Below are 10830 nucleotides of genomic sequence, written 5' to 3'. Positions count from 1 at the left end.
GCCTGGAGAGCCCGCCCCCTCCCAGCCATTGGCGGAGGAAGCGGCAGCAGGCGGGCGGTTTGGCCAATGGGAGGAGGCGAGGTGCAGCCGGCCGTGGGAAGGGGGGGCGCAGCTCCCACCCCCTCTCCGCGAGGCAGCCAATGGGAGCCGCCCGCAGCTTCTCTCCCCCCTCCCCTCCCTCGCCTGTCTGTCTCCCGCGCTCCCACCCAATCAGCGCGGCGCTACCGGCCCTGGCGCGGGCTCCCTGCTCTCCGCAGCCAATGGGACGGCGGCAAAGGGGCCGGGGTGGGCGGGGCGCGGCGTGCGCGCGCCACCGGCGCCTCGCCCCCCCCCCCCCCAACAAATCCCCTCCTTGGCGCATGCGCAGTGCCCGCGCCACTGCGGCGAAGGGGAGGGGTCCCCGGGGGGGGGGCGCAGGCCCCGCTTGCAGGCCCAGCGCTGCGTAAAAACGGGGTGAATTCGGTCAAATTTGCGGCCCCGCCCCCGCAACCCCCCCGCCGGGGGCCGCCGAGGGGGGAGAGGCCCCGTCGGACCCCCCCCGGCCGGTGCGGAGCCCCAAAATGTGCAAAAATTGGGGGAAAAAAAGAAAAAGCAGCTTCGCCGAGAAACGGGGGGGGTGGGGGGGGGAAGGGGGCGCGGAAACGTCACTTTCCGCAGAATCCCAGCCCCTGCGGGCGAAACCCATCCATTTTGGGGAAAAGAGGGATAATTAGGCCGCAGTAACGAAGCTCCTCAGCGCCGGCGCTCGTCAGCATCCCCCGGCGCAGTTATTAATCACGCGCGTCCCCGCCGGGGCTTAATTACCGCAGGAAATTAAGGTTTAACGAAGCGGGTTCGTCACCGTGGCAACGGGCGCTTGTCAAATTCCCGTGAATCGCCCCAAATCGGCTGGGTTTTGGGTGATTTCAGCCCGATTCGCACGGAAACGAAGCATCGCCCGCGCGGCGGAGCCGGTTCTGGGCACAGAAAAACAGGCGTCACTGTAAGATGTAGATATAAAACCCCATAAATACATTAATTAATTAATTAAACGTCGTGGTGGTGAATAACTCACGGGAGGGCGGCGGGCGCGGCGCCGCCCTAACGAACGGCTGCTCGATAACGAAGTAGCGGGCGCCCTGACGAACGGCCGGCGGATAATTCGGGAGGCGCGGCGGCCGCGATGGATAACGAGACGCCTTAACGAGCGGCGTTTGGGGCGAATCCAGGAGAATTCGGGCGGGAATTCGAGAATTCGGCGCCGTAACGAGACGAACGGCCCCCCCGCGGCTGCCGGTCACGGGTCCGCGGCGTCGCCGCCCCGCCGCGCGCCGCCCTCGCTCTCGGCGCGCCGGATCTGCTCCGGGGTGAGGACGACGGGCCGGAATTTTTCCAGGAAAAGGCTTTCGTTGCGGTGGGAGCGGAGGTGGTGGGGCTCCACGCGGCGCAGCCGCGCCGGCAGCGCGGCGAACTCTTCCTCGTTGACGTCGCAGTCCCGCAGGCGCGCGGCCAGCACCCACCAGCGCCCGCAGAACCCCACGTCCAGCACGCGGGCGGGCAGCTCGCGCCAGCGCGGCCGCAAGTGCCGGCACCGCGCCGGGTAGAAGGCGGCGTCGGCGGCGTGGGGGGCTTCGTAGACCACCGCCAAGAAGACGAGGTCGCGGTAGCGCAAGCGGCCGGCGTCGCGGCGCCGCAGCAGGCGTTGCACGTGGCGGTCGGCGGCGGGGCTGCGGGTGCCGGGGGAGAGGAGCAGCAGCGTCCCGGCCGCTTCCAGCGTCGCCGCTTCGAAGGATTCGGCGCCGGGGACGGCGGCGGCGCAGGCGGCCGCCCCCGCCGCCCCCGCCAGCCAGGCCGCCGCCGCGCCGGGACGGCCCGCGGCCCCCCGCGCTGCCTCCCGCGCCGCCGCCGCGTAGTCCTGCAGCAGCGCCCGCCACCAGCGCCCTGCCGGGGGGCCGTCAGCCACGGCGGGGGCGGCCCGCGGCCCCCCCCAGCCGCCCCGGGGGTCCCGGCTGCCCCCCAGCTGCCCCCCAAACTGAGCGCGAGGGTCAAGGCTGCCCCCTAAGTGCCCCCCCCCGGTGCTGCCCCCCAGCCCCCCCCAGCTGCACCCAGGGGGGGCGGAGCTGCCCCCCAACTGAGCCCAGGGGGCCCGGCTGCCCCCCCGACCCCCCCAAAACTGAGCCCCGGGGTTCTGGTTGCCCCCCCAAACTCAACCAAGGGGTCCGGGGTGCCCCCAAAGGGCCCCCTCCCATTGAACACAGCGGTCGAGCCCCCCCCTGCACCCCCAGACCCCCTCATCGCTCCCAGCTGCCCCCCAACACCCACGGGTCCAGGCTGCCCCCCAACCCCCTCCCCAGCCCCAAGGGTCCTGTCGGCCCCCCAATCCCCCCCCCCCGGCCCCGGGGGTTCCGCGCAGACCCCCGGGAACCGCCCCCCCCACGGACCCAAAAGCGGGTGCAGCCCCCCGGCCCCCTCCCACCGGTGCCCCGCTCCCGCCCCCCCCGGGCCCCCCTCACCGATCCGGCTCTCCACGAAGCGGCCCCAGAGGCCGCGGCCCCCCCCGGCCGCCGCCGCCGCCATGACCGGATGCAGCTCCCGGCCGGACGGATCCCGGCGAGGGACCGGGCGGAACCACCACGAGGGCGGGGGAACGACATCGGCGGGAACGCGGGGCGGGGGGGGCGCAAAAGCAGGACGCACCGGGCGGAACCATCGCGGGCGCAGGGCGGGGGGTGGCGGCGCCGCGCGCTGAGCGGGGACCGGGACTGGGCGGTACCGGCTCCGGGGGTTTTGGGGTCCCGGGGGGTCCCGTCCAACCCCGGTGTCCCGGCAGCGACAGGCTCCGCCACGGCGGCCCCCGAGCAGCTCCGCTTTCAGGGTGAGTGCGGCGCCCCCCCCCCCCGGCCTCGGGTCCCCCCCGGCCCCCAGCGGGCACCTGGGGGGGGGCGGGGGGCTCCCCAGGACCCCCAGTTTGGGACTGGGAAGGTTTGGGGGTCTCCGTGCCCCCCATTCCATATCCCAGCAGGGTGGGGGGGCTCCCCCCGACCCCCACGTGGGACCAGCCCCACAGCTTGGCGAGGGGGGGGTCTGCACCCCAAATTGTGCCCAGTCCATACTGGGACGGGCCCTGGGGGTCGGGGGGGGGGGGTCTGCACCCCAAAATGTGCCCAGTCCGTACTGGGACGGGCCCTGGGGGTCGGGGGGGGGTCTGCACCCCAAAATGTGCCCAGTCCGTACTGGGACGGGCCCTGGGGGTCGGGGGTCTGCACCCCAAATTGTGCCCAGTCCATACTGGGACGGGCCCTGGGGGTCGGGGGGGGTCTGCACCCCAAATTGTGCCCGGTCCATACTGGGACGGGCCCTGGGGGTCGGGGGGGGGGGTCTGCACCCCAAAATGTGCCCAGTCCGTACTGGGACGGGCCCTGGGGGTCGGGGGTCTGCACCCCAAATTGTGCCCAGTCCATACTGGGACGGGCCCTGGGGGTCGGGGGGGGTCTGCACCCCAAATTGTGCCCGGTCCATACTGGGACGGGCCTGGGGGTCGGGGGGGGGGGGTCTGCACCCCAAATTGTGCCCAGTCCATACTGGGACCAGCCCCCGCCGGTGCCCCCCCCGCGTGCATCCTGGCGTTTTTGGGGGGTCCCGGAGGGGCCCGTCCCCCCCGCCTGCCGCGTGGGGGTCCCCCCAAAACCACGGGGGGGGCTTGGGGGGGGGGCGGAAGCCAGCGGGGCGCCGTCCTTGGAAACGCTCCCGTTTATTCGCTGCTACGGCCAAAAAAATTCCCCAAAAACACAAAAATTCCCCCGAAAAAAAAGGAAAAATTCCCGAGAAAGCCCCCGGCGCAGCCGCAGTTCCGGCGCCCCCCCCGCGCCCCCCCGCCGCCGCCACGGGGGGGTCCCGGCCGCGCCCCTCGCGGGGAAAGGGGGGAGCTCGGCGCCGCCCCCGCCCGCGCCGGGGCGAAAAGAGGGGATTTTGGTGAATCCCAGCCTCCGCTTTTTCTCGGTTTGGGGTTTTTTTGGGTTTGTGTTTTTTCTCTCTCCTCTCCGCGCCGGTTCCGGAAGACGGCAGCCGCGGGGCGGGGGGGCGGGGGCTGCGTTTTTTGGTGAAAAAACCCAAAAAAACCCCCAAAAACCTCAAAAACCACCCCCCCCCTGAAAAAACCCAACCAAAATAAAATAAAAAAAAAACCAAACCAGCCCCCCCCCCCAAAACGCCGCGGGGGCGCGGAGGAGCGCGGCGGGGGCCGGGCGGCGGAGGCAGGAGGGGCCCCGCGGGGTGCGGGGCGGGGGCCCCCCGGTTTTGGGGGGGGGCGGCCCCTCAGCTGCCGTAGTGCATGGTGTTGGTGGTGATGGACATGGGGGAGGCCATGGAGAGGGGCGGCCCCCCCATGGTGAACTGGCTGTTGAGGGGGTAGTGGGCGCCGGAGCCGCCGCCGCCGCCGCCCTGGGCGCTGGAGGAGCCTGGGGAGGGGGAGATGGGGGGTCAGGGGGGTCCGGGGGGGTTTCGGGGGGGTTTGGGGGGCGGGGGGTACCTTGGACGATGCCCGTGCTCATGATGGAGCCCATCCTGGAGTGAGTGTGGTTCACGATGCCGGTGTTGGCTGCGGGGGGGGGACGGGGGGGACACGGGGTGGGGGGGGGGACAGGGGGTGAGGGGGGGGGACACGGGGTGAGGGGGGGGACAGGGGGTGAGGGGGGGGGGGACAGGGGGTGAGGGGGGGGGACAGGGGGTGAGGGGGGGGACAGGGGGTGAGGGGGGGGACAGGGGGGTGGGGGGGGGAACACGGGGTGGGGGGGGGACAGGGGGGTGAGGGGGGGGACACGGGGTGGGGGGGGGGGAAACACGGGGTGGGGGGGGGGGGCTTCCGCACGCCCCCCCCCCCCAAAATCTGCCCCCCACCGCGCGCTCACCTAAAGGAATCAGGTTGTTGTGGCCGACGTTGGAGCCGCCGGCGATGACGCTGCTGAGGTCGTACGCGGCGGGCATGCCTGCGCCGGAGACACCGGGGGGGTCCGCGGGGGGCTCCGCGCCTCCCCCCTCCCCCCTCCCGCAGCCCCCAGCCCCCCCACTCCCGCCCCCCCCAGCCCCCAGCCCGCCGTACGCACCGGCCACGGCCATGCCCGTGCTCATGTTGTAGGAGCTGCCGCTGTTCCACATGTTTTCCGACGGGGAAGTGTAGTGGGAGCCGGGGGGCGGCGAGGGGGTGGTCCCCGTGTACCTGGGGGGTGGGGTGGGGGGGGGCGTGAGGCCCGGGGGGGGCTCGGGGGGGCCCCCCAGCCCTGCCCTCCCCCCCCCAGCCCCTACCTGAAGAAGGGGTTTTTCAGGTCCAGGAGGTTGCTGGATTTGGAGCCGGTCTGGTCCACCTGGGCCACGATGCTGATGTCATAGCTCTGTCTGGGGGGGTGGGGGGGACAGGGGGGCTGTGAGACCCCCAAACCGCACCCCGGGGGGGGCCCCGAACCCCCCAACCCCCCCCCGACCCCGGGGAGCGGGCGCGACCCGGCTCCATGGCGAGCTATAAATACGCCGCCGAAACTGGGGCGGCACCCGCACCCCCCCCCCACCCCGCCCAGGGCGCTGGCGGCGAAACGGGAGCGGGGGAGGGGTGCGGGATGGGGGTGGGGGGCGGGGGGGGGCTCCCGAATTCCCCCACCTCTTGTTGGCGACGAGCAGGCACGTCCCTGAGAGCGTGTCGCCGGCTTTGGCGAAGAGCGGCGACTGGAAGAGGCAGCGCACCTGGTACCAGTGGGTCAGCGGCTCGGTGGGCGCCGTCGACAGCCACACCGTCATTCTGGGGGGGCGGGGGGGGACACACACAAAAAAACACCCAAAAATCCACCAGTGGGGGGGGGGGAGGCGCAGCGCGGCCCCCCCTAATCGCCCCCCTGGCCTACATGGAGCCGATGAAGGCGACGTCGAACCAGAAGGCCAGGCCGTGCACCAGCCCCGAGTGCAGCATGTGGAACTTGAAGGGGATTTCTATCCTGAAAAGCAGCGCCCCGCCGTCACCCGGGGGGGGGTCCGGCCCCCCCCACGTATTTTGGGGGGCGGGGGCTCAGGCGGGACACCCCCCCCACCCCCCCGCCACCCACCTGTGCAAGTCGCCTTCTTTGGCTTCTAAAAAATTCACCGTGTATTTCACCGATTTGGCCATTAAAATCCTGATATCGAAGGTGTCCTGCGTGGGGGGGGGGTGGGGGTCAGCGGGGACCCCCCCAGTTCACCCAGAGCCCCCCAAAATGGTTTGGCGCCCCCCCCGGCACCCCCCGCACCCCCGCTCACCACCACGGGCTGCCTGAAATACTCGTCCACCGCCGCCCCGCGCAGCGCGGAGAGGTCGACGCCGTGGAAGGAGGGCTGGTACCTGCGGGGGGGGGGGGGAGGGAAATGGGTGAGGAGGGGGCGCCTGGGACCCCCCCCCAAAATCCCAGGGCTGGGGGAGGGGCGGGGGGGCTCGTCCCGCGCCCCGGCCTCACCAGAAGTTGGCCTTGGTGAACTGCTCCATGTAGAGCTGCTCGTCCGTGAAGGGCGCCAGGTGGACGTCGCCGATCGTCGGGAACATGTTCCCTGCGCGGGACGGGGGCGGGGGGCGCGGTTTGGGGGCTGGGGGGGGCGCGGAGAAGCGCCCACCCCCCTCTCCCCGCGGAAAGATCCCCCCCCAGGATGCCGGGAAGCGCCGATCCCGCCGGGAAGCGCCCGCTCCCCTTCCCCAGGCTGGCAGCGAGCGGAGAGCTCGCCGTGCGGCGGGAAGCCCCCCGGGCCGCCCCCCAGCCCCGCTGCCGGCGGGAAGGCGCCGATCCCGGCGGGAATGCCCGGATCCCGGCGGGAATGCCCGGAGCCCGGCGCTCACCGCTGGGTTTCAGGTATTTCTTGGCGTGCAGGTAGCTCTCCAGCATGCGCTCGTTGAAGAGCATGTAGCCCATGGGCTCGGAGATGATGATGTCCACCTGCTCCGGCAGCGCCACCTCCTCCACCTTTCCCGGGATCACCACGATCCGCTCCGTCAGGTTGTTGCTCTTCACCAGGACCTGCCGGAAAAAAACCCACAAAAACGCGGAGCGGTGGGCAGGCGGCGAGGAGCCGCGCCGGGAGCCCGGCGAGGCGGGGTTTGGGCGCTGACCTCGGCGTGCTGGGCCATGGTGCTGGCCTCCACCGCGTAGATTTTCCTGGCGCCGGCCTGCGCCGCGAAGAAGGAGAGGATTCCGGAGCCGCAGCCGACGTCCAGGACGATCTGGGATGCACGGGGAGCGGGGGGGGGAGACGGTGAAGCGCGGACGGGATACGGGGGCGCTTATTCCGCCTGGATCCCGGAGCCGCAGTCGGGATCGGGGGTCGGGATTGGGACTGAGGAACGGGACTGGCGTGGAGAAACGGGATCGGGAAACGGGATCAGGGAATGGGATCAGGGAATGGGAAACGGGATCAGGGAATGGGATCAGGATTGGGGACCGGGAAACGGGATCAGGATCGGGAAACGGGATCAGGATCGGGAAACGGGATCAGAGAATGGGATCAGGATCAGGAAATGGCATCGGGATTAGGAAATAGGATCAGGATTGGAGATTGGGATGTGGAGTGGAAACGGGATGGGGATTGGGAATCAGGGATCTGGAAACGGCCGGGACCCGCGGCGGCTCGGCCGGGGGAAGAACGGGATTAGAACGGCGCGGCCAGCGGCTCCCGAGCGCCCAAATCCCCTCGGATCCCGTATTTAACCCCCCGACCGGCGGGATCGGCGCTGACGGAGCGGGAAGCCGTCTGCGCCCCGGTGCCGGTGCCTCCGGTGGCGCGCCCGGCCGCGTCCCTCCCGCCGCCGGTGTTTTTGGGGGAAACATCGAGAAATAAAAGCGCCGCGGAGACGGGGCAAGCAGCGGGACGGATGGGGAGCGGGGAAAAAAAACCCCAAACCCAGGTCCGGCAGCGGGAGCCGGGGGGAATTTCGCCGGAGCGGCGCGCGGCGGCTGACCTTGTCCTTGAAGTCGCTGTGGTTCTGCAGGATGGCTCGCTGGTAGGTGCCGGTCCGGACGTAGTCCTGCATCATGTTCTGCTGCTGGGACAGGTACCCGTAGAACTGGGAGGGACGGGGGGACACAGAGGGGACGCAGGATGGCACCGGCGGCGCGGCCAAACCCCCGCGGCGGCGACCGAACGGCGACCGAACGGCGACCGACAGCCGCCGCGCCCGGCCCCGCCTCACCTGGAAATACTGCACGGCCGAGGATTCCTCCGTCCGCTCGCTGAAAACCGAGCGCTCCGTGTTGTGGCCCCGGCAGTTTTTGAGGATGTTGTAGAAGGAGCAGAAATCTGGGAGGGACGGAGCGGGACGTTAGGCGGGGCCGGGGGGCGCGGGGCGGCGCGGGGCGGGGCGGCGCGGGGGGGACGCACCGGTGGGGGTGGCGAACTGGACCAGGACGCTGTTGCAGCCCAGCGTGACGATGAAGGACTGCTTGCCCACGCGGCTGCACTCGGTCTCGCGCGACACGGAGCACTTGAACACGCAGACGTCTTCATCTGCGGGGCGGGGGGGGGTTAAATTACTTCAAAAAATAAAAAAATATTTCCAAAAATAAAAAAATATTTCCAAAATTAAAAAAATATTTCCAAAAAGATTTTTAAAAACTCAAAAAAAATAAAGAGAAAACGGGGCAGAGCGCCCGTCCCGGCGCTGACCGGAGCCCGCAGCCCGCGTGAGACGTGTGCCAAGGGAGAGAGGGTAATTAGCCTAATTAACGCGGCGTTGCGGGGAGCCAAGGGGCCTCACAGGGCTCTGGAGCGGCCAGAAACCCCGACCGGAGCGGCCGGGACGCGGGACTCCCGGCTCCGGCGACACCGAGAGCGACCGGGCGGCCGCGGGCGCCTCGTTAGCCGCGTTCCCTCGTTAGCCGCGTTGAAGCGAGGAGCGGCGAGGGGGGTAATTAGCACCTCTCCGGGAAAAACCAAAGCGGGCGCCGCGGCCAAACCCGCGTTTCCCCCCGGCATCGCGCGGCGCGGGAAATCGCCCCGGTTAACTGGGAGCGACGAGCGGGAAACGAGCGGGGCCCCGACGGAGACCCCGGCGCGGCGGCGGCGGCGGCGATAAGCGCAAATTCCCGGCGGCGGCAGCGGCGTCCGTCGGCGAGGAAAAAGCGGCGGCAGACGTCCCGGAGCGGAGAGGGCGGCGGGAGCCCCCCGGCCCCGGCCGCACAAAGGCTTTTCTGGGAAAGGCCGGGAAAAAAAGGAGGGAAGGACGGCGCCGGGGGTCCCGCCGAAAACGGGCTGCGGGCTCCCCGCCCCGCCCGCCTCGGTTTCCCCTGCCCCGTCCCGCGTTAATTGCTTGCGGCGATCAATTAATTTTGGCGGAGCGGGGAGGGAGGAGGGGAGGGGGCCGGGTCGTTGTTTCCCCCGCGGCCGCAGAGCCGGCGTCCTGGCAGCGGCCGGGCGCGGAGGACGGGGGGGCTCCGGCGGGAGCCGGAGCTGCCGGATTTGGGAAGGGGGGGTCGGGGGGGAACAACCCCCCCCCCCAAAAAGGGAAAAAAACCCCAAAACCCAGCGATTCTCGCGTGGAGACAAAGAGAACCCGGCACCGCGCCCACCGCCTGGGACACGAGCCCCCCATTCCCAGCCGGCAGAGCCCCCCAAATTTGGGATATTTGGGGGGGGATATCAGCTTCGGGCAGCCCCCGCGAACGGCCGGTGGGACGAGGGAGCCCGGGGGGACGGCGCTGGCACCACCCCCCCCGAACGACACGGAGCCAGCGGCCCCCAGCACCCCACACCCGGCCTGGGCGGCACTGAGCCGGCCCCCCCCAGCCCCCCCATAGCCCCTCGCAGCCCCCCAGCCCCTGCCCCCCCCAAACCCCCCATCCCCTCTGCCCCCCCCAGAACCCCTCAAGCCCAGTCCTGTCCCCCCCAACGCCTGGCCTCACCCCCTGCCCCCCCCCGGCCCAGCCTGGCCCCCCCCAGCCCCCTAGGCCTCGCCCCCTGGCCCCCCAGCCCTCACCCCCTGCCCCCCCCGGGCGCCCCCCAGCCCCAGTCCTGCCCCCCCAGGCCTCGCCCCTCGGCGCCCCCCGCCCCAGCCCCCCTAAGCTCAGCCTGGTCTCCCCCCAGCCCCCCTCAGGCCCAGTCCTGCCCCCCTACCCCCTAGGCCCGGCCTGGTCCCCCCTCAGGCCCAGCCCTCCCGCCCCCCGAGACCCCCAGGCCCCTGGGCCTGGCCCCTCGGCCCCCCCTAGGCCCAGCCCCCCCCCAGGCCCACCCCGGTCCCCCCCATCCCCCTGGGCCTCGCCCCCAGGCCCAGGCCCAGGCCCGGCCCCCCAGACCCCCGGGCCTCGCCCCTCGGCCCCCCCGCCCAGGCCCGGCCCAGCTCCCCCCCTCCCCAGGCCCGGCCCGGCCCGGCCCCCCCGGGCCTCGCCCCCCGGCCGCCCCGGGCCCGGCGCGGCCCCCCGCCCGCACTCACGGCCGTAGAGCGCCAGGCCGGCGCTGTCGGGGCCGGTGCGGACCTCGAGGCGCAGCGGCTGCTGCTCCTGGTGCCGCTGGATCTCGCCGTTGGCGTCCCCGATGGTGAGGAGCCGCACGCCGGCGAACACCGACACCGCGGCCATCTTGGAGCCGCCGCCGCCTCCCGCCCCGGCCACGCCCACCGCCCCCCGGGGCCACGCCCCCGCCGCCGCGCCGCACGCCGCCGCGCCCCCTGGCGGCTCGGAGGCCGCACCTCGGCCCGACGGGGAGCACGGCGGCAGGGATCGGGATCGGATCGGGATCGGGAACGGGATCGGGATAAGCGATCGGGATAAGCGATCGGGATCGGGAACGGGATCGGGATAAGCGATCGGGATCAGGGATCGGGATCGGGATAAGCGATCGGGATCGGGATCGGGA

General features: G+C 71.7%; 2 protein-coding genes across 2 annotated transcripts; both read right to left on the bottom strand.

The window, feature by feature from the left end:
* Nucleotides 1-988: 988 nt before the first annotated feature.
* On the bottom strand, nt 989-2599 carry TIMM29 (translocase of inner mitochondrial membrane 29). The gene is made up of 2 exons (XM_086769109.1): nt 2493-2599; nt 989-1920 (listed from the first exon to the last, which is right to left on the bottom strand). Exons 1-2 carry the CDS (start codon nt 2554-2556, stop codon nt 1277-1279), a joined length of 708 nt encoding a protein of 235 aa, XP_086625235.1. The 5' UTR covers nt 2557-2599; the 3' UTR covers nt 989-1276.
* A 1112-nt stretch (nt 2600-3711) lies between these two features.
* CARM1 (coactivator associated arginine methyltransferase 1) lies at nt 3712-10592 on the bottom strand. Its single transcript, XM_086769108.1, has 16 exons — nt 10409-10592; nt 8362-8487; nt 8174-8280; nt 7943-8047; nt 7097-7207; nt 6827-7004; nt 6453-6543; nt 6259-6340; nt 6069-6154; nt 5871-5960; nt 5630-5767; nt 5281-5370; nt 5082-5194; nt 4887-4964; nt 4508-4576; nt 3712-4436 (listed from the first exon to the last, which is right to left on the bottom strand). Exons 1-16 carry the CDS (start codon nt 10551-10553, stop codon nt 4294-4296), a joined length of 1752 nt encoding a protein of 583 aa, XP_086625234.1. The 5' UTR covers nt 10554-10592; the 3' UTR covers nt 3712-4293.
* Nucleotides 10593-10830: the final 238 nt, after the last annotated feature.

Source organism: Chlamydotis macqueenii, chromosome 30 (genome assembly GCF_036417535.1).
Source record: "Chlamydotis macqueenii isolate bChlMac1 chromosome 30, bChlMac1.mat, whole genome shotgun sequence".
Lineage (NCBI taxonomy): Eukaryota > Metazoa > Chordata > Aves > Otidiformes > Otididae > Chlamydotis > Chlamydotis macqueenii.
This window is presented reverse-complemented; position numbering and strand designations above follow the sequence as displayed.

What these genes read in the sequence shown, in the direction of transcription:
- CARM1 (XM_086769108.1), bottom strand. Translation starts at nt 10,553, where the DNA reads ATGGCCGCGGTGTCGGTGTTCGCCGGCGTGCGGCTCCTCACCATCGGG. An exon ending in ATTTCAGGCAGCCCGTGGTG is followed by an intron (nt 6,155 to 6,258) that starts GTGAGCGGGGGT and finishes CCCCCCACGCAG; the next exon opens with GACACCTTCGATATCAGGAT. An exon ending in GTCGCCTTCATCGGCTCCAT is followed by an intron (nt 5,768 to 5,870) that starts GTAGGCCAGGGG and finishes CCGCCCCCCCAG; the next exon opens with AATGACGGTGTGGCTGTCGA.
- TIMM29 (XM_086769109.1), bottom strand. Translation starts at nt 2,556, where the DNA reads ATGGCGGCGGCGGCGGCCGGGGGGGGCCGCGGCCTCTGGGGCCGCTTC. An exon ending in CTTCGTGGAGAGCCGGATCG is followed by an intron (nt 1,921 to 2,492) that starts GTGAGGGGGGCC and finishes GCCCCCCGGCAG; the next exon opens with GGCGCTGGTGGCGGGCGCTG.